Here is a 22,983-nt window from a genome sequence, read left to right as displayed (position 1 = left end):
CTGTCAGCATAAAAGTCCTAGAGATTCAAAGTGTGAGAACCTTTGGGCAGGAGGGGAGCTCTCCATGGCTGACTCTAGAACCACATATTTACAATGGGTGTGGTTTAAAGAAGCAAAAGGAGGAGAAGAGAAAGTGGGGGTATCACAGGATAATTCTAAAAATAAAGAAGGTGCTGTTCCTAGAAAGAGGGAATCTCTAGGCAGAGTAAATGAAGTTAAATGTATCTATCAGCATTTCATTAGATGCTGGAAATAAATACATTTGATTGATCCAAATACATTCCAGGGTAAAAACTGACCTTTTTATGACCAGCATCTCTTTGTGAGACAGGTCAGATGGTTCAGAAATGGACATTCCTTGGTTGTCTGTGATGGAGAATAGAGTGTCAGTTCAATAGGTCCCCTCCTGGAGAGGTTTCTAGGGTGTAAACCTCTGGGACCCAGTGATGCTATGGTTTTTGCTTACTCCCAGGGAGCCCTTAAGAGGGATTTTACTTTTTGCTATTAGATGAACAAAATGTTCTGGAATTTCTGCTTCTCCTCTAGTTTATGCTTCAAATTATGAGAAACTTGAAATCAGTCTATGATAGCAGCATAAGGATCATTTTGTTAGAAAGTATGAATGACATTAATGATGTCAACTCAAAAGTACTAATACTTTTATTGCATTATGAATCAGTAATCCACTAAATTATCTTTTAAAGTTATCCATATTTCCAACTGATGTCAACTCTTAGGATAAAATGTAGCACCCATGTTTAAAATGTAATTTATTTTTCTTGAGTTACCTCTTTTGAGTAGAAGGCAGGTAATAGGAATATAGATATTTGATCATCTTTGTATTTAAAAAAATCAGCATCTGCATTCCCATACTACAAAAGATGACATATTTCTCAGTTCCAAGTCTGACACAGTTTCAGAGAATTCCCAGGTTAAAAAAAATAAATTATTCTGAGGCTAAATGAAGATTTTAGATCAAAAGACAACACGTAGCGATATTTTAATTTAACTTTACATCATATTGTAGGGTCACTTAAACACACACAAAGGTTTACATGTAAGTGCATGAAATTCAGAAATAAGACCAATTTCCACAAATAAAATCCCAATTATCCAGGGTCATTGGGGAGCAAGATTTCTACACATACCCAGTTTTTAAGTAAGAAGGTTAACCATAAGATGGAAGTCTTTCCCTTATATCTTGTATGTTCTTGACTTTTTCTGCTCAGCTTAGGGGCTGGGTGGTCCACACTGGGGTCTCTGGGTTATGAAAGTGGGGAGATCTGCTGACCCTGCCCTTAGTACCACAGCCTTGGTGCTTCCCAAGTGGTTTTGGTTTTGTAACCTCTTTATTTGATATCCATTGAAGAATACATCATGCATCTTCTTAATTTGTTGTTTCTATCAGTTATTGTCTTGGAAAATTGAAGAAACAATTTTATTAAAATTATTTCTTAAAAGACATTTTTAAAAGTCGCTGAGTGAGGGACTAGAGATGTCGTCTACGGCATTAAAATTTGGGGAATGGGTGTCTGTTATGAGCTTGACAGGTTATATCCTGAAGGATTCAATTTACTAGAAGCCTAACCCTATACTAAGTGAGATGTGACTGGGTTACTTAATATAGATGAATGGCTTCTCTTTTCCTTTAATAATGGAAGAGGAAATATGCCAAAATCAGAGGCAGAACACCTATGTTCTAATAACATATCTAGACATGGGTGCCATGAAGCAAGATCCTATTCTGGAAGTGTCACCATATTGGGAGTGGAGAGATTTAAAGATCTCCATCGCCAGCCTCATCACCCACTAGTGGTATGGCTTTGGGACTTACCTTTCCCCTGAACTCAGCCTGTTCTATTAAGAGGGAGTACCCCTCAGTATCCACAAGGGATTGGTTCCAGGATCCCCACAGAGACTAATCTATGGATGCTCAAGTCCCTTATACAAAATAGTGTAGCACTTCCACATGGATCTGCACATCCAACTCTATACTTTAAATCATCTCTAGATTACTTACAATACCTAATACAATGTAACTGCTATATAAAATAGTTGTGAATACAACGTAAATGCTTTGTAAATAGTTTTGCTTTCTGGAACTTCCTGGAATTGTTTTTTCAAATAATTTCAATCAGTCCTTGGTTGAATCCATGGATTCAGAACCTGTAGACAGGAAGAGGCCACTGCATAACTAGAAAATCTCTAAGGTCCTTAGACCTTCCAAAGCCTTAGAGCTCCCAATCAATTCCCTGAGGCATGGTGAGGGACTGGAGATTACCAGGAGGAATCTCTCCCAATAATACACCATATAGAAAGGTAATTGTGATGCTCTGAAAAACGAAAAGAAAGCTATAAGTACACAGTCCAAAGGGAAAGAGGAACAGAACCTATGAGTGAACTTATAAATGATCCACTGTATATGACTAACTCTTTGAAAAGTATCATAAGGATTATTCTCCCCAAAACTGATGCCACTGATACAATTCTTGAAATTTAAGCTCCTTAAGTCATAGTGCTTAATTACACAGTCTTTTTGAACAAATGTATATGTGTACATGCAAATATTTATTCTTGAGTCAATAAGAACATCTTAAAGATATTTTAGAACTTCATTTAAATTATAACTTTTCGCTCTGTTGATTAGAATGGAATTGGCCTGTGGATCCTTCTGTGGAGAAGTTTTTATATGTTCATTTGCATATGGTCATCAGTTAATTTATCTTTCGGGATCAAGACCAGGAGTCAAAGCTATGATGGTGATGAAGATATGGAAACTCTTGCTTTGGTAGACTTGACCCTAAGCTAAATGCGACAAGAAAAAAATTGAGGGATTAAGAATACTGAATCCATGATCTACAAATTGTACATGAAAAGTTCCCTTTAAAGAAAGACCTTTTTATGATAAGAGCATAACCCAGTAATACAGTTAGGATTCATCTGTGTTTCTCCTCTTCAACTTGATCCAGATGCCGTTACTTGGACGAAGAATTAGCTCTCCTGCCAGACCAAGTTCTTCTCTTTTTTGGTTGGATTCTACCCAAAAGTGCCTCAGGATGCAGGAAAGAATGGTCTTTTCTTCCATTATGGCAAACTTTTGACCTTCAAATTAAAGTAAATACCAACATCATTAGATAGATATACCTTAAATGTGAGAAATCAGAAGTCTAATCAGAGGAAGCAAACAATTTTGTATTTTTGTAATGGGCCCTGAGAGAATCAGAATCACTTGGGATGCTTGTTAAAAATGAAGACTCTTGAGTGCCCTTTCCTTCTCCCACCCAGTACATCTGAACAGCTGAGATGGGCCAGGAATTTATATTTTAGCAAAGGCGTAAACAAATCCTGGGCTCATTCAAGCCTGAGAATCACTACTCTAGATTACTTTCTTATTGAGCCTTTAATTTAATTTACTACAGAGTCACCAAATAAGCTTCAGACTCACCCATTTAAATCTGGTCTTATTATATGAATGCCTGTATTTGCATAAATGATAAAATGCTAGAGATTCTGAAGCTGAGCGTGTTTATAACACTTGGTGATGTGCATTTGCTTTGTTTAAGCACTTCAGCTTGCCTTGTGGTGTTTTGCATTTTGGTTTTCCAAAATGAAGTTCTTAAAAGCAACAAACAGAAATTAAATATAACAAATCATTACACATAAGTTTTCTACCATATGAAGTATATCCTCTTTTCATCTAAAAGCTATAATATTGTCAACGTCTACCAAGGAAAGAATTATGCCTGTGTTTGGAGACAGGACGTTTAAAGAAGTAATTAAATGAAAATGGTCAGATGGGTGGATCCTAATCCAATCTGGCTGGTATCCTTATGGAAAGGAAAGATTAGAACACACCCACAGAGGCCATGTAGGGATGCAGGGAGAAGAGCAGCATGGATCCAACAAGCTAAGGACAGGCTTATTACCAATTCTGTTGTCACCTTGATCTTGGACTTCTAGCCTCCAGAATTGGGAGAAAACAAATTTCTGTGGCTTAAGCACACAGTGTCAGGTACTTTGTTATGGCTGCGCCAGAAAACTAATAAACTTTATGACAGTCACATTTTTAAACAATGTGTAGCAAAGGGGAGGGGAAAGGAAGTCAGCTTTTTTAAAAGACAGTTGCCTGTGGGATGCTATATCTCAAGATTTTTGTAAGAAAACCACGACTGCCCTGCCAACCTGAAAGGTGAGACTAGCTCTGGTGGTGGATACAGACCTATACAGTTTCGGGGGCCCGCAGAGAAGGGCACATATGCGTATGTATGACGTCCTTTCGAATTCTCAGGAAAGAACCGTTCTGGCTTGAATTCCTCAGGATCCGGGAAGTACTTTGGATCTCTATGCAGTGCATAGGGCAGGATGATTACTTGAGAGCCTTGCACGATTTTGTAACCCACTGTCAAGAAGTAGTCAATAGGCCATGAGGATGGAGCAAGACAGACCATAAAAATAACCCACTCTCCCTGCTATTCAAATTATACAATCCTCACCAATTTCACAGTCTTGGGTAAGATTACGGGCAAAGAAAGGAACAGGTGGGAAAAGGCGAAGGCTCTCCTTAATAACACATTCCAGATATTTAAGTTTCTTCAGGTCTTCTAGGGTAACAGGACGGTCAGACTTCCCTGGTTTTAGCAGAATACACAGAATAACAATGAAAGTATTATTTGAGCTTGGGAGATGGGACATTGATGAAGAATACACATCAAAACACTGAATGTTAAATATCTACAGCTAAAGTAGAATCTCTAATATTACCCATAATCAAAATAAAATGAGATCTATTCAGTGAAAGAAACCAGACACCAACAATCACACATTTGTAGGATTCCATTTATAGGAAGTACTCTGTTGTTTAGTTGCTAAGTCATGTCCAACTCTTTTGCGACCCAATGCACTGTAGCCCGCAAGGCTCCTCTGTTTGTGGGATTTCCCAGGCAAGAATACTGGAGGGGGTAGCTATTTCCTTCTCCAGGGGACCTTCCCGACCCAGGGATCCAACCCACATCTGCATTGGCAGGTGGAGTCTTTACCACTGAGCCACCTGGAAATCCCAGGAAGTACCCAGAACAGGTAGCAGGTCCCATTAGAGACAGATTAGAGATTTCCAAGGCCTGAGGGAAGAGAGGAGAGCGGCCAAGTAATGAGACAGGGTTTCCTTTTGGGGTGCTGGGAATCTGATGATGTCACTGCTGGCATCAGCCTGTAGGTTGCTGGCTGTGTAATAGAAATGTACATCCTAGCAGCTTAATGCATCTTCTCTCTCATTTGTGGCTAGATGCAACGAGGGATGAAACAGGTTTCCTTGACCCCATGACTCAATGCTTTCGCATGTACATCTGCTTCATCTATTAAGCAGTGAGATGCCTGAGGATCGTACCATTTATCTGTGCATCATATGCCAGGCACTTAGCAAATGCCTGTATTCTTAGCCAGGCCTTGCTAAGAAAACTGGTATTAGAAGGAACCCCACATTGGAGCCTTCCTGCCTATTGTGGTACCTTTAGAACAGATCCTACTGCGTACCCTTTCTGAGCAAAAACAACTCTTGCTTCGGTGGACATGATACCCGTGTAACTAGTGAAGGGGCTGAACATACCAAACACTTCTTCCAGTTCACTGTCCACTTTTTGCTGGACTTCAGGATATGAACCCAATAGATACAAGGACCAGTTTATTGCAGCTGCAGTTGTATCGTGGCCCTACAAATGCAAGGAAAAATAGCTTAGCAGAGTCGTATGGCAAAGATTAGAAGAGAGAACTCCATTTTGAACTGTTTGGATCTGACAGCTGCACCGTGACTCCAAGCATAATAAATTAAGTGGGTGCAGTATTTCACCTTGATAAGAAACAAAAGAGTCCCTTCAAAGGGGAGATTCATGCTTAGAGAGGCATTTCAATTCCACACAAGGTTGCATACATGGTGAGAAGTGGCTGGATTGTGATAATAAGGGAGACTTTGGGCTTTCTGGTGGCTCAGAGGTTAAAGCATCTGCCTGCAACGCGAGAGACCTGGGTTCGATCCTTGGATCGGAAAGATCCCCTGGAGAAGGAAATGGGCAACCCACTCCAGTATTCTTGCCTGGAGAATCCCATGGAAGGAGGAGCCTGGTGGGCTACAGTCTACGGGATCGCAAAGAGTCAGACAAGACTGAGCGACTTCACTTTCACTTTCACTTTCCCAAGGGGATAAGGTGCTTTGTTAGACAGTTTTTAAGGGGAAAATGTCTGACTTTCATGAGCCAATCTGTCAGACCTGTACTCCTCCACCTTCTAGCCTTTGTAAGGTGGGCTTTACCTGTGGACCCTGGAGGCCAGAAGTCTATGTGTGGTTCTGAGTAACATCCTCTACATCCAGAAGTTGATGCGTCCCCTCATGTAATACTTGCTGAGCTTTAGACAATATACTAAGTACTTTGCAGAAACTAACTCAACTATTCTTCAGAAAAACTTCGTGAAATACTTGATACTGCTATTTACATTTTAGAGATTAAAAACAGATCCAAAAATTTTTTACCTGAGCTCTTCAGAAAAAAAAAATTATTTGAAAAATCAATAATAATAGTATAGCTCTATGAATAAGACTTTTAGGGGGCACTAAAGACAAATTTATTCCTCTGTGGATGTACTTACTTTTCCATTTTCTCTGTGCAACGCAAGTGATGATTATCATTTGTCTTTCTCTGGGCAGAAATCTCCAAAGCACCTGCTTCCTGAAACAGGTTCTCAGTTGAATTTGTTGTTGCTGTTGTTGAGTGACTCAGTTGTGTCTGACTTTGTGACCCCGTGAACTGTAGCCTGTCAAGTTCCTCTGTCGATGGGATTTCCCAGGCAAGAATACTGAGTGGGTTGCCATTTCTTCTCCAGGGTGTCTTCCTGACCCAGGGATCGAACCCACCTCTCCTGCATTGGCAGGCAGATACTTAACCACTGAGCCACCAGGGAAGCCTCTAAGTTGAATTGTTTGAGGCTTATTCTGCAATTTTATAGAACATGTATCTTTGGAGTCCATGATATTGGTGTCCTTGCCTCTTCTCAGGCTTGTGGTGCCTTCACGGAAGTCACCCTGAACTCCAGACAAGATCTGGCCCCTTTTACTCAGCTGTTCACCAAAGCCACAGAAGGAAGTGCTCTTGCTAAATAATTCTTAATAACTGCTCTTGAATTTGTAAGTGGAAGCCTGATCCAAACAAGTAAGAGACGCCTGCTGAGCATAGGGAAGCTGTGACAAGGATCTGGGGTAACAGGCAGCATCTCATAAGGCTAATCAGGAGACAGCCAGAAGGAGAACTCAGGTCTAGGGACACTCAAAACACCCTGCTTTCCTACACTGCGCCCTCAGGAACACGTGTGTTCCGGCACTGTCCCCAGACGCCTGCAGGCAGGGCGGCTCGTACCACCCAGGGGCGGCCTGCACTGAGCCATCCTAAACTACCCATGCACTTCACTTTCCTCCCGGGATATTACCACGTGGCGCTTTTTAAAACATTTCTTCATCTTCATTTGGCAATCCATCCACTGAAAGATTCATTCTTCATTCTTTATAATATTTAATAACACTAGAATTACCTTTTGTAAAAACCACAGCTTTCTTTTAATGATGTGAAGACCAGAAACCTCTTTAGAATCCACAAACTAGTTAAATTCACTGAGGGGTCTTGCTAATCTTCTTTAGTTTGGGCAGCTCATAGCAGGATCTCATTTGCTAGAACTTCAAAAAGGAGGTAATGAAAAGACAGACTTGTGCGTTTCAGAGTTTTGTTTTTTTTTTTTTAAGCATGAAGCAATACAGGGAACTGAGAAATTTCTGGCTGCTTTTCTACTTGGAAAAGTCTGATGTGTTTTAGGTTATCCTGAGAAAACTGCTTTACTCACCACAAGTCAAAGGCTTTTTCTAAAGAAGGAAGTTGATCTGATAACTTAATCAGGTTCTTTTGTAATTTCTAGTTGTAATTTAGTGACTCATCCTCAGTTATATGAGGCTATTTTAAAACAAATAAACTTTTAAAAATAATGCTAAAGATTCAAAAACGTAACCGGAATTTTTAAAAAGATACCCAAAAATGATGTGACAAGATAAAATACCTCAAACATAAAGGTGTCGACTTCTTCTCGAATATCTTCATGACTCAGCTTGTTCCCTTGGTCATCAGTCACGTTTAAAAGCAAGTCGAGAAAAGCCCTGCATTTAGTTTTGTGTGGAGGAAAGTCCTTCTCCTTGTCGTTACTTGTAACTTCTTCATGTCTCTTCATTTCATTGACCCGTTCAGTGATGACCTGTATGATTTAAATAATATGCTCTGTATGGAGTTTGATATAGCCCTGTAATACATTTTCCCATGAAAATATACTAGTTTCTTTCATGAATTTTTTCTTCTAAACCTTTTCTATTCTGACTCAACAATAACTTAGGCTGTTGTGGAAAATATAGAAAAGCTTCCTGTTAACATTTTAGGGCATTATTTGATAAGACTTTTAAAAACAAATTTAACGTCAGACAAATCCAGCATATTCAAGTGCCATCCTTCTAACATGGGAATAGACTTGGTAGTCCCCTAAATGGTGCCCTAGAGATTTGAATGAGCTAATGAGAAAAAGCTTGGGTGGTGAAGAGAATGCAGTCATTATATAATAGGCTAATTATGGATCACTCTCATTACTGGATGGATTGGAGAAAAGAAACAGCAAGTTCATAGGTTACGTCACCGATGTGGTCGCTATTCCTGTTGCCTATAAGTCTCTCTTCAGACACCAGTGTGGCTGGCTCCCTCCTTCTTTAAGGTTTGTCCCTCTGCACACTATCAGAAAGACCTTCCCAGATCACTGCTACCCCGGTCCCCAGCACTCACTGTCTTCCTAACTCTATTTTTTTCATTTCACTCACCCCCTGACATTACATTATACTTGCTGTATAATATAATGCATACCTCAAATATAGCATCCTCAAATATAGCATGGCAGCAAATCTGTCTTTGTTCACTGATGTAATTCCCACCCTTCCCTTGTGGCTCAGCTGATAAAGAATCTGCCTGCAACGTGGGAGACCTGGGTTCGATCCCTGGGTTGGGAAGATCTCCTGGAGAAGGAAAAGGCTACCCACTCCAGTATTCTAGCCTGGAGAATTCCATGGACTGTACAGTACATGGGGTTGCAAAGAGCTGGACACAACTGAGCCACTTTCACTTTCAGAGTACTGCCTGGCATTTAAGGATGTTTGTTAGATCTTTTCTGAGTGAATAAAAGAACTAAAGCCCATAAACTTAATTTGGTCATGTATTTCAACTTTCTCCTCCTATCAAGCAATTGACCAAACCTGCTGCTAAGTGGTCTGAATGAATGGATCTTAAGTTCTCTGGGGACAGAACACCATATTTCTCTTCATCCTTGGGGAAACTCCTAGTGCCTGGCACTCAGTATTCCATTTTCAGTATTTATTAAGTAAATAGTATTGTCCATCCAATTTGCAGTTCACTAATTATTGGTATTGATAGTAACACATGTAATTTGAGAAAATAATTAATTATAGTTAAAAGATACAAACTGTTGGTCATGCTCCCACCACCCAGTAATGGAAATTACTCTGTCTTCCACTGTGGCCACCTTGATCTAAAACTTCATTCATCCAACGTCTCCTGCCAGTAACCACATACATAATGCTAATACGTAACTAAGACGCAATCGTGCTGTCTACTTTTTCCCATTATTATTCACCTTTCATGAGACATAGGTTCCAGACTATGGTAACACAACATGAAAATCTCAGACTTGTCAAGATCTGGACGTGGAGACTGGCAATGGTTCACAACATCGTGAATGCACTTAATGGTAGGTTTTATGTTGAGCATGTTTTATCACAAGTAAAAAAAAAATCAAGGGCTTACATTGTTGGTAAAATCATGTACAATCTTTAGGCTCCTTCTGTGTTCCTGTCCATCTTTAAACATATAGAACACAAGGTCAAGCCAGAGCCAGGGCGTCTTCATTCTTTGATGTATCGAATCACTCATCCTATAAACAGGATAAAAACACATCAGCTGACACATTGAAAATGTGTATTTCTTGACCCTTGATGTGATGCCCCGTCTCAGCGTGGGTGATATGGGGAATGGTGATGATTCATTTTAGAGGCTATTGAGAACTCCAGGCTTTACCATCAACATGAAGTCATGGACTATTATACACCCAGGGAAGCTTAAACATTGAATGCATTCTTGGGAGGAATGAAGAATCCATTATAAAACATTCTTACCAGATGACCATCTGATCTCTGCTTCTTTTTCTCCAGGGAGAGCTCTTGCCCTCCCCAGGTCACGCATGGCTCTTGCACCACAAGATCATATGAAATCTGCCTCTTTTTAATGCCCACTCATTTGCTTGCTCAGTCCTCTGCAGTGCCAACAAAACAACTGACTTCCCTCTTCCACGGAAAAGTGCTCATTGATCCCCATCTGTCACATAGCTGTCACGAGCACCGCCCTCAGCATTTCCAGTGAGAAGCAGAAAGACCTACATAACCTCCTCCTTTGTGACCAGCTTAGATGCCAATTCCACAAAAAACACTTTTCATGGCCACTCAATCTGTAAAATGTATCCTTGTTTCCCCTCTCACATCAACTTGATCTTTTCTTTTCAAGTCATTATCTTATCAGTTGCTTCAATGCCTGTCTCCCCTTACTCTGTTTCATGTGCCCATTTGAAACTAGTCAGTACCTTGTGCAGTGAATGGCAGGTTAGATGCTCGACAATTAATAAGATTAAGTGAAATGAGCAGTGGATGAAACACAGGATACGTTGAATCAGATCCTGGCTCTGCCTCTTAATAATCATGAGCAATTTTAAAAGTAAAGTTGATTATTTCTATTAAGAAATAATACATACTCAAGTGCAGAAAATATAGGAAAGGAGATTGAACCACAACAAAAATAAAACACAATAAGAAAAAGACGCACACACACAATAAACACAGCTAACACTTTGATGTGGTGTCTTCTCATTTTTCCATGAAAATGTACATCTTTCTCTTACAACTTAGCATCATAATATAATCTCTCAGTATATTATAAAAGTCATTTTAAATTAATGTAATTTGAATGTGTTATAATTTACACAACTCTTCCTCTACTATTGAAATACATGCTTTAATTGATTAGGTTGATTTTTAGTATAATGTTTCATTTTGAAATGATGAAAAAGATACAATATAGACAGAAGTGATTGGCAATAATTTTTAAAGCCCTAATCAATAACAGTTTTAGAAATAATTGAAAGGATTTAATTTACCTATAAACGGCTCGAACATACTCAGAATCATCATTGCTTTGGGCACCAATGCTCTTTCCCATAGCTGTTTCTGTAAAATAGAGTGAGAAGGAACCATTCAATTCATGCACACATCTTGGGTACACTTTCCAGTGGCAGACACTTTAAAAAAAAGACATTGTGTCCTGTTCTGATATATTGCAAAATTCTTCTTTTCTCTCTTCTCTCAAATCTTCTGCTTTTCTTCCTCCCAGCTCCTGCCCTTCCTTCCCCCGACCTGCTGGTCGTGTTGGCTCCGTAACTGCTGGGTTTGAAGTCTCATGAATGGCCACTGCTTCTTAGGAGGCTAATTTAGCAATAGGACTATCCAGATGAACCCAAAATCCCTTCTAAATCCCCCCCACCAACACACACACCATGAACTGTTATTTTCTATTTGGGCCATTTTATCTTTACAGCCTATCTTTAAAAACAAATCAGTGAGACTTACCACAGATTATATCTAAGGTACAAAGAGTGATGTAAAAAAAGCAGTTAAATGCTTCTTGGTTAACATGCTTTTCAAGCTTAGTAACCAATATATTTGCTTGTTCATTCATGACATCTAAGAAATCCTCCAGAATTGTAAAATGGAAAGTAGGTGTTAACATTTTTCTCCTAGAGCGCCATTTGTTTCCAGTACTAGAAATACAATACATGGTTACAAAGAAAAAAGAAGCAACATCTGAAACAGATAAAATATAAATATAGTCAAGTCACCAAGTTCTGCTGAAATAGCTTATTCTGTAGATTCTCAATTGCTTTGATCAGAATGATAAAGACTCATGTATAGCTCCAGAATTGAATATTTTGGATACTGTTCTATATTACTAATATTTACAAAGGCATTTATTAAAAATGGAAACAATTAAAATTTTTCCTAAACTTCTAAGTTCTGAGGTTCTAAAGACTATAATTTTTCTCCCTTTTATCAATACCATAGTCCTCAGATGATCTGCTGCTCCATGATTTACTTTAATCTCTATTATCCATGAATTATCTAAAGTCCCCACAAGGGTCCTGTCTTTCTGGAGTCCTGTTTCTGAACAGACTCAAGAATTGAGGTCCCTATGTTTGATATACTTCTTTGGAGGGATGTGACTGCTTTTTCATTATAGCTTCAAGATTTCCCTCTTCCAAACTATGCTTTTCTCCATTCATGTATCAGCACCTCCTCATTGTTCTTGGAACACTAGTGATTATCACTATTGAATACAGTGCCTGGACATTCCCATATATCCAGGATTCCTGTCAATCAAAGGCCCATTGTTAACTAGACTTTTGCTTCCACTTTTTCCCATAATTTGGGTCAGTTCCTGAAATAACAAGTTACCCAGAGAAGAAACTGTTTCTATAAGACAGCTTTACAAATTTCCACTGGCATACCTTGTAAGAAGTCCTAGTCCAAGCCACGGTTCTAAGAACTTGTACATATAGGATTTTTCAATGTGCTTTGAACTGTTTAAAATTACCTTAAAAAGAGAAAAAAAAAATTTGAGAGATATAGACATCAAAATGATATCAATTACAAGAACATCTGGCTAGAACACAACTACTTTTTAAAACAAGATTTCATAATTGTTATTTCTCTGTGATTCATTTCTATTCCTGTGCCTCAAAGAAATTCAATGAAGAGTTTTGAACATATAACTGTCATTCAGTCTTGAGGACTAAATGGAATTGAAAGAAAACACCCAAGATGATTCCTGGTTTCTGCCACCAACTAGGAACTGAATAGAGAATTTACTGAGGGAAATGGGGAGAGGCAGATGAATGTGGAGAATGACCACATCTAATGAGATTCCCACACCATCAGACAGACAGTGGAATATTAGCCATGTTTACCACATACTCACTTCCACATTTTCTGCGTTATAAAGGACCACGAGAGGTACGGGCCCGAGCCAGAGTTTCAGCAGTGGCAGATGTCGGTATTCTTCAGTGTAATCAATGATCTGCTGAAAAAAATCTGGGAGAAATATTTAACCTTAAAATCAATCAAGACAAGAATTCTGTCTAATAAGGATCTACCGTAGAGCACAGGAAACTCTACTTAATACTCTGTAATGACCTATATGAGAAAAGAATCTAAAAAAAGAGTGGATATATATGTATATATATACATATGAGAGAGTCATTTCCTAGGCAGGTTGATAAGTCTAGGGGCTCCCCAAGGAGAGAGGGGTCTGGAATTCTCAAGGAGGAGGAAAGGACAAACTTTTTTTCCCTCTACATTCCTTAGAATTATATAACAATGATGTATTCTGCTTGAGGACAGTCTCTGGAAAAAACCTTCTGGCTAATCCTGTTATCTTAAGATGTAAATTATGGGAGTAGGTCTAGTGAGGTCTTTACAACCTCCAGACATTCTTTTGATTCACTGTAATAACTAATTAGAGTATATAACTGCATTGCTAACACTAGCAAGGGGGTACTCTTTCTGCCCCCTTCTGATGCCTATGCCAGAAGCTTTCTCTACCTCCTTTATACTTTAATAAAACTTGATTACACAAAAGCTCTGGGCGATCAAGCCTCGTCTCTGGCCCCAGATTGAATTCTTCTCTTCCAGAGGCCAAGAATTCCAGCGTCTTTTTGTGGTTCAGCAACAACCTTTCACACACACACACACACACACACACACACACACACACACACACATATGTATAACTGATTCCCTTTGCTGTATATCTGAAACTAACATAACATTGTGAATCAACTATAAGCCGATACTTTTTTTTTTTTAGAGACAAGAATTTTGTAATAAGTTCCTTATTTTAGATTCCGCAGAGAAGTAAGATCACACAACATTTATCTTCTTGAAGTCAGACATTTCACTTAGCATTAATGGCCTCCAGTTTCATCCATGTTTTCATAAATGGCAATATTTCCTTCTTTTTATGACTGAATAATATTCCTGTGTGTGTGTGTGACATTCTCTTTATCCATTCATCCAGGGATGGACACTTGGGTTACTTCATGTCGATATACTGCCTCCCTGAGTCTGATCTGACAGAGGAGAAAGGGAGGTCTGAATCTGTGGTTTGAAGGTATCAGGCCCAGTAGCAGGCAGCCGCTGATGAAGACAGGTGATGACACAGAAGCAAAAGCAAGAGTCTACTAGCCTTCAAGAGGCTCATGGGAAGACAGCCACAGCCTCCATGTGAGACAAGATGCCGAGGACAGGAAATATTTCTCAGAATATTCTGAAATCTCCGATTTTGTTGAGCTCAACACTGGGCATAAAGTAGGGCCTTGATAAATGGATGATTGACAATCTTAAAGAACTTATTCTAACCAAGTTTGGACAGCACTCTAAATTTAACCACAGGCATTAAATTTAATCCTTAAAATTACTCTGTAATACTTCAAGTCCATGGTTAAAAAAAAAAAAAAAAGAAACCACTCTAACTTAGAGTTTTAAACAACTTTCCAAAATCAAACAACTTGGTTCCAAAGCTGGAAATTGAGCCAAGGTTTGCCTGATGCCAAAATCCAGTATTTATATGCTGGATTAAAATGGCCCTTTATGGAAGACAGTACACTGTCATTCTCTTCACTCAGAAAGTAATTCCAAAGACAACTCACAGTTTGTTTTAAAATAGGTCTTATTCAGTGGAGATTTCAATTATTCTCAAAAAGAACATGAGACTCCTTAAGCATACTGTTTCTTTAGTGGGGATGGGAAGGTCTATATTTTTACATAAATTTTTTGTTTAATATTATAAAGCCTTAGAATAGAAAGGGAAGTTAGCTCAGCTTTTAAGTATTAGGGACTTCTCTGGTAGTTTAGAAGGTAAAGAATCTGTTTGTAATGCAGGAGACTTGGGTTCAATCCTGGGTGGGAAAGATCCCCTGGAGAAGGGAATGGCTACCCACTCCAGTATTCTTGCCTGGAGAATCCCATGGATGGAGGAGCCTGGTGGGCTACAGTCCATGGGGTCACAAAGAATCAGACACAACTGAGCAACTAACACTTTCAAGATGATTTTACAAATGTGGTTTTGATATAAATAAATGTTGTTGGATCACTTGTGACGTTAGTCACTTTGATGTTTGGCTGGTAAAAAGTTTACTTGGATTTCTTCTGCCCTAAAATATGTTCAGTATTTTGGTAAACACTCTCCCACGAGGCCTCGTGGCATTTTTGTGAGTTTAAGATGACAGTATTGTTTTGCTTGGGAAAACAGAGGAAAATAGCCCTTCAAGCATTGCAGTTAATCTTTAGCCTGTAAAATCACTAGTACTTACAATTAATTGGAGGCGGAATTGGGTTCCGGTCTCTGACTTATTTTAAAATATGTCATATTGAGCAAATCTTTTCAGCTCTGGGTAATTCAATTTATACCCCCATGAAAATAAAGTATGTGTGTTCTTAGTTGTGTTTGACTCTGCAACCCCATGGACTATAGCCCACTAGGATCATCTGTCCATGGGATTTTTTTCCAGGCAAGCATACTGGAGTGGGTTGCCATTTCCTCCTCCAGGGGACCTTCCCAACCCAGGGATCGAACCCCAGTCCCTTTGAACTTGTTTCTTGGGTCTCCTGCATTGGCAGGCAGATTCTTTACCACTGGTGCCACTTGGGAAGCCCTGAAAATAAAGTGCTCATATCTGTTAGTAATTCATCCTCCCTAATGGAGGACTCCAAATCTCAGATACTTCTGAGACTTTTCTAGCTTACAGCGATCTTTTCCACCAACAAAACAATATAAATCTCTCTCTTCAAAAAGATGATCTCAATAAAAATAAATTCACTCTTAGATAAGTAAGAATTTTGAAACTTCCTGCAGGAGTTTTCAAGAAGGCCTGGCCATAAGTGTTGTTATTACATAACCTCCTTAAAAGGGCTAAAATATGAAAGTCAAGAAAGAATCAAAGTTGTGGTCAAGTCTTGTGATGGCTGGATGGGGAAGAACCTCAAGTGCCTTTTGAGAGAGAGAGACAAAGAGAGACTTCTGTGTTCTAAGGGATTTCTCTTGTTCCAGGTGGTGCGAGTGGTAAAAAACCCGCCTGCTAAGGCAGGAGATGTAAGGGACCTGGGTTCCATCCCTGGGTTGGGAAGATCCCCTGGAGAAGGGCATGACCACCCACTCCAGTATTCTTGCTTTGGAGAATCCCATGGACAGACAAGCCTGGCGGGCTACCGCCCATGGGGCCACAAAGAGTGGAACGCGACTGAAGCCACTTAGCACGCAGGCACAGGGAAGTTTCTGCCCTTAAAGGCTTGAAGAGCCCAGACAGAAGCAAAGACAGCAGTGTTCTGCGGTGTGGGGGCAGCTACGAGGTGGAAAAAGAAGCAGAAAGGCAGGACAAGAGCCTAGAAAGCTTGCGATCTATGCTGCACAGGCAGAAAAAGTTCGTTTGGACCAGGGGCACCCGCAATTTTGCCAGGGGTCATAGGGAACCTGGATAGGACTGGGAATCCGTCTTCTAATGAGTGGGTGACAAATTCTCTCTCTCCCGGCGTCGGCAGGCCGGGCACTTCAGTGTCCAGACTACATCCCCGAGGGCCGGCGGGCGGCACCGGCCGGAAACCCGGGCCCCCGGATAGGGACGCGATGGGCGCCCTTACCTCTTGAGTCTGGCTTCATCATCAGCGCGTGTCCCACCACGGGGTAGGGGTCCCCAATGGTCGGGAGAGGACGCATCTGATGCCATTTCCGCGCGAAGCTCACCACCATCTGCAGGAGGTTCAGGGTGAGGGTGGCGCCTGCCAGGGAGACGGCGCACAGCCCGCCCCAGAGCAGCAGCTTCAGCCCGGCGCTCAGCAGCCAGGGCGCCAGCATCGCGCCTGCGGGGCCGCTGTGCATCGGGGCCGAGGACCGCGGGGAGTGCGGGCGGGATGCGGCGGGCGGCCGGCGGTCCAGCCCCCCGAGGTCAAGTGCGCGGGCGCTGGGAGGTGTTCCCGGCCTCTGGGCGGTCCCGGGGCGGAGGAGGGGGCGCGCCGGGCCAGGTCACTTCCCTCCTCCGGCCGGTGGAGGGGGTGGGCACCCGCCTGGCTCTCACCCTGGTCTTCGAGCCGATGACGCCCGGCCGGGCTTGTTACGAGCCGGGTCAAAGCCTTGGTGAAGCGCACCGGCCTCTGTTGTGCTTCCAGCGGAAAACGAAAGTCCGGAAAGCTGCCTGAGCGCTCAATAGGCTGCGGGGGTGTAAACGGAGGCGCGCTAGTGGGTGGAGACGGGAGGATAATGAAGGTGGAGTGGAAGGAGGCAGCTTAGTGGTGGAGAAGGTGTCCAGGGGCTGGGGGCGCTGCGTGGGTTATGCCCAGCAGCTGCTGGGTCCCAGACAACTTCAGGGCACAGCGAGCAGGATGTTTTAAAGTGGGGGTGGGGGAAGCGTCGGGTCTGAAGCTCAGCCTCTGGAGCTCCGTTTGCGCCCCCGGCTGGGTATCTAACCTCGCTCCTTTGCATTCTGGCCGGCTCCTGGCCGGCTGCCAGCCCGGATGGAGATGGGTTGCTTCTTGGCTTCCACGTTAGGGTCCCCCGGGCAGCTACCTACGTTGCTCCTGAGTAGCCTTAGGGGCACGACCTTCGGGGCACCAGTTGCCAGGCTGCACTGGGCGGCCGATTGCGACACAGGTGAGTTGAGTAATCCAAGTTGTGATCCAGGTATTTTTCAGAATATTTTTCGGGACCTAGAAAAGTTAGCACCCCAAGAGAACAAGACAAGGGCGGGTGGGTGAGGATGAAGGTGGGCGTCTCCGAAAGCATTGGAGGTGAGTGATGCTGGGAGAGCAGGGTTTAATAAGGAGATAGCAGTTAGGGAGCATCCTGAAAAGGGGAAGACACACCGCTGAGCCCGCAGAGGGAAAAGGCAAGGACAGTGAGAAGGATGCTCCGGTTCTGCCCAGGGCCTGGGTTCTCTGATTCTCAATTCCGCCCTTTTCTCCAGGTACCCAGTCCTAACTCTCATTTCCTTCTCTACTCTTGATACTTCCTCGAAAAGGGGCTGAGAGTGGAGTGTGCCTCTCCTAGCAGCAGGTCCCTAAGCTGTAGGAAAAGTGCCAAGGAAGGTGAAGCGTTGCGAATACCCTGCATTTTTTTTTTCTTTTTTAAATTATGAAAGTATGATAACACATTTACAGGAGAGGTGAGAAGTACAGAACAGAGTTACATTCAGTTCCACTATAAAAATTATTTTTAAAGTAGATAAATTAAGATTTTTTTGGTTGGAATTTCAGTATCAAACTCTCAAAAATTAATAGAATAGGCAGAAAAGTAGAAGGATATAGTAGACCTGAAAAGCACTATGAACCAGTTCAACATAATTAAGATTTATACAATTTTCACACAACAGCAGGATGCAAAGAGAATACCCTGCATTTTTACTTTGCTTAATTGGATTAGTTTGTGAGCTACTGTATAGTTTGCTCACAGCTACTTGCAGAGAAAACCTAAGACTTTTCTCTAACTGAATTTCTTCAAGTCATCAACATATCCTGACATAGAACAATGTTTGTGAAATATTAAGTGAAAAAAATAAGCAAGTCGCAGAACCAAGTATATAACCTAATGCCCTCTTTGGGAGACATTTTTTTCTCTCTCTCTACCGCTAGACTGATATCTGGAAAGAAAAATACTGATCAACTTGATCATTTGGGAATGGAGAAGAAACTTGCACTCTTATGTGATTCATGTCTATATTGTTTAAGACTTTAAAAAAGTGTATCTGTGCAAATCTGTTAATATATCTTCCTGGGCTTTCATTTCCTCCTCTCTAAAGGATTGAGGGTAGAACTTCCCGGTGGCCCTGTGATTAAGACTGCACTTCTACTTGGTCAGGGACTAAGATCCCACATGACTAAGATCTCTCCAAAAAATGGATCGAGGATGAACTACAAGGCCAGTTATACATATAAATGTACAGGGTTTGTATATATCTGACTCTCTGCTAATCTCTGTGGACAAAACAAGGACTATAACATACAAGTGCTGCCCTCGGAAGTGGAGAAAGAGGGTGGGCAGGGAGTGGGGGTGAGTGATGCCGGGAGCAGCAAATGTGAGCCAAGAAATGTCCCCACTCAGGGGAGGATATGAGAGATTCAAAAGTCAATGGAGGGTCTCCTGTTTGCAGCACAGGTCAACTCATAGTGACAAGAGAAAGAAAATTTGACTGGTGGCATGGAGCAAGCTGGAATAGAGTTTGACTGCCAGGTTTAAACATTTGATTTCTATTTTGAAGGCAATTTGTGAGTGAGGAAGAGGCACTGAAGTTTTGTTTGCTTGTTTGTTTTTAAAGGGGCAACACAATAAGAGCCTTCTATTTTGTTCCTTTTCCTCTTTCCTATGGTTTCCTTGTTACCAGATGGGACCTTCTCATACTGCCTTGGAATATTGAAATTTCAGATGAAACCAGTCAAATGGCCAGGCCTGCAAAAAACCATCCTTCTTTCCTGGAGACAAAGTACACAGTTAGTCCACCATAAAGTGGAAGGATCCTCTGTGTAGGGAACAGTGCGCTGCCAACCTTTGTAACCGTGTTGATTGTCAGCCTCGCAGAATGAATCCGACTGAGTAGGAAGGTGTGAACCTTCCCTCCTGAAGATTCATTTTAGATTAAAGGATGAATTCCTTCTCACTTGGAAGGTCTTTGTTTGCTACTCTCTCCAGCTTTTGACAGTTAAAGTCGTAGGCCAGAATATTTTATAAACTACAGAAGGGCTTTGTAAATGTTGACACTTGGATTTACTTAAATTTTCTGTCCCTTGGAATGGTTCCCAATATGAAAAAGCTATTTTAGACTGAAAAACAAATTCTGGCTGGATACAGAACTATGGTATCTATATACTCTCACACATGAAACCATCAGTGTTAATTCCTATTGTCTTCAGTTCCTCTCTGTGTATTCTCTCCTGAAGCCTCTGCAGTCAAGAGTTTTGCCTTGACTATTCCAGCACAGATCTTGTCAAGATCACCAATATCTTCCATGTTCTTTTTTTTTAAGTCACTCAGTCATGTCTGACTCTTTGCAATCCCATGGACTATATAGTCCATGGAATTCTCAAGGCCAGAATACTGGAGTGGGTAGCTTTTCCTTCTCCAGGGGATCTTCCCAACCCAGGGAAGGAACCCAGGTCTCCCACACTGCGGGTGGATTCTTCACCAGCTGAGCCACAAGGGAAGCCACAAGGGAAGAATACTGGAGTGGGTAGCCTATCCCTTCTCCAGGGAATCTTCCTGACCCAGGAATCGAACCAGGGTCTCCTGCATTGCAGGTGTATTCTTTACCAACTGAGCTATGAGGGAAGCCCTATCTTCCATGTAGCTAAACCTAAGTCATTTCTCAGACCCTATCTAAATTGACTTATCAACAGTATTCAACATATGTGAGTGCTTATTACTTCCTTGAACCCCTGCCCGTCTAACTTTGAGGATTCCATATTCTCTGGATTGTCTTCTCCTTCACCAGTCATTCTTTCTGCTTTGCTAGTTTCTCTTCGAACCACACACCACTAGATGTTAAAATACCTAGAGCTCGAGCTCTCCCTTTTCTCTGCTTTTCCATTCTCCACTCTCGGTTAGCTCATCCATTTCAGTACTTAAATTATACCAGTATTATATATAGATAGATAGATACACACACACACACACATATACATATCTGGGGGTATATGTATCTATATGGATATATAGTACCCCAGTCTGAACCTCCTCTCTAAACCCCAGTGTAACATCTCCACTTAGATATCTAATAGGCATCAAACAAACACATCCCAACATGCTTCCAAATCTGCTTCTCTTGAATTCTTTCTGAATTTGGTAAAGGTCAACATCATCTTTCCAAGTATTAAACCAAAGCCTTGGGGTCAACCTGGATTCCTTTTGTTGTTGTTGTTACCCTCCTCATCCAATCCAACAGCAAATCCAATTGGTTCAAATTTGAGAACACACCCAAAGTCCCTGACTTGTCACCAGCTGCCCTTCTGTCATCTAATCTGAAACATCATCTCACATCAGATTATATCACTCTGTCCTCAAAATTCTCCAATGGCTTCTAGCTTCAGGTAACTTATAATTCCCACCGCCAAAGAGAATCTTAATCCCTTGCCCATTACTTTACTGATCTCCTCTCTTATTATTTATCCCCTTGATAAGTCCACCCTGTGTCCCACCAGCCTCTTTACTGCTCTCTAAACCTCCAGGTATGGTCCTGTTTTAGACTGTGTGTTTTCCCCTCTGTCTGGAATTCTTTTTTTTCATCTCTTTATGACTTCTTTTCTCATTTTCTTTGAGTCTTTGCTCAAATACTCTTTGCAATAAAGCCTTTCCTGATTATTCTGTCTAAACTTGCAACTCTTTCCATCCCGTCACATGGCCGTATTTTATGTTTCTTCATAGCATTTATTATTATCTGACCTTATATTTCTATTGATTTGTTTATACTGTGTCCTCCATGAGAAGATAAATTCTATTAGGGCAAAGTCTTTGTCTTGTTCAGCTCCATGTTCCAGAATCTTACACGAAGAAGGTGCTTGATAAATATTTGATGAATAAATCCAGGATGACTGTCACACAGATGCTTAGGGCATGTAGTCACATTCATATATGAAAGTATATTATTTACGAATATGTCTTTTTATCTAGCAATATATAACTGTCTTGACTTTTTTTTGGTCTTGTTCTATTATTAATGCCATAAAAATCCTAGTCACTAATAGATTTTACTCCCTCCTTTAGAAAAGTTGGTGCAATATGCCAGGTTGACTAATAATCAGATTGTTCTAGTCATTGTGCTGACTTTCTTTTACTCTTTTTTTACAGGCACTTTATATGCATAGACTATACTTCTCTGATAGAAAAGAAGACATTGTGGCCATTTGAGATCTGAGAATATCTGAGTCCAAGGATTTCAGTCACTATTAAAGGAAAATAAGGGTAGGTAGGGGGAAAAGGAAGCAAAAGATAAAGGACCCTGGAGGCTTGCCTCCAATGGATGCTGCTCCAGCACCTTCTCTGTTTAGTTTTCCGTGTTAATATCAGGTCAGGACATGTGCTCTGAAGAAAAATAAGGCAGGGCTACAGGGCAGAGGGAATAGAGAGCTGCTGTTGAGACAGAGGGGTCTGGGAAGGTTTTCTGCAGAGGTGACCATTTAAGCAGAGATCAGATTGTGATAAAATGAGGAAGATGCTGCTACAAACGCTTCCCACCAGTGGATGAGCACTTCTGTCGTTAATAGTAAAGATGAAACCATGTGCAATATGGTTTAAATACATTTATATTCAGCTTTTACAAAAGCAATCAATTTGGGATACTCTTATTTTAAATAGCCTGCCTGAATTTGAGCATGAAAACTAGTAAAAACAAAATTGGCTTAAGATACTTAGCCATTGACCTTCCTCCAAGTCAGCACAATGACGAGAACAATCTGAGTATCAGTCAACCTAGCATATTGTACCAACTTTTCTATTTTCCAAAGGAGGGAGTAATATCTATCAGTGCCTAGGATTTTGATGGCATTAATAATAGAATGAGACCAAAAGAAAAGTCAAGACATAGTTATATACTGTTAGATAAAAAGGCATGTTCATAAATAATATACTTTCATATATTAGTGTATGAATAGACGCATTAAGCATGTAGATGTCTGTGTATAACTGATAAAAGGATGGATTATAAACACATATTATATTCATCTGAGCAAAGCCTAAAGAATCTGTACTGGAATGCTTCCGATAAAGGAGG

The 22,983-nt window shown here is 41.0% G+C and overlaps 1 protein-coding gene across 1 annotated transcript; it reads right to left on the bottom strand.

The window, feature by feature from the left end:
- Positions 1 to 962: 962 nt before the first annotated feature.
- Positions 963 to 17,277, bottom strand: CYP4V2 (cytochrome P450 family 4 subfamily V member 2). The gene is made up of 11 exons (XM_065947557.1): positions 16,874 to 17,277; positions 13,158 to 13,270; positions 12,688 to 12,773; positions 11,753 to 11,943; positions 11,284 to 11,353; positions 9,885 to 10,011; positions 8,089 to 8,280; positions 5,603 to 5,705; positions 4,494 to 4,628; positions 4,220 to 4,399; positions 963 to 3,102 (listed from the first exon to the last, which is right to left on the bottom strand). Exons 1-11 carry the CDS (start codon positions 17,109 to 17,111, stop codon positions 2,930 to 2,932), a joined length of 1,608 nt encoding a protein of 535 aa, XP_065803629.1. The 5' UTR covers positions 17,112 to 17,277; the 3' UTR covers positions 963 to 2,929.
- Positions 17,278 to 22,983: the final 5,706 nt, after the last annotated feature.

The sequence above is a fragment of the Muntiacus reevesi genome, chromosome 10 (genome assembly GCF_963930625.1).
Source record: "Muntiacus reevesi chromosome 10, mMunRee1.1, whole genome shotgun sequence".
Classification (NCBI taxonomy): domain Eukaryota; kingdom Metazoa; phylum Chordata; class Mammalia; order Artiodactyla; family Cervidae; genus Muntiacus; species Muntiacus reevesi.
Note: the sequence above shows the minus strand (reverse complement) of the source record. Positions and strands in the feature narration are given on the sequence as shown.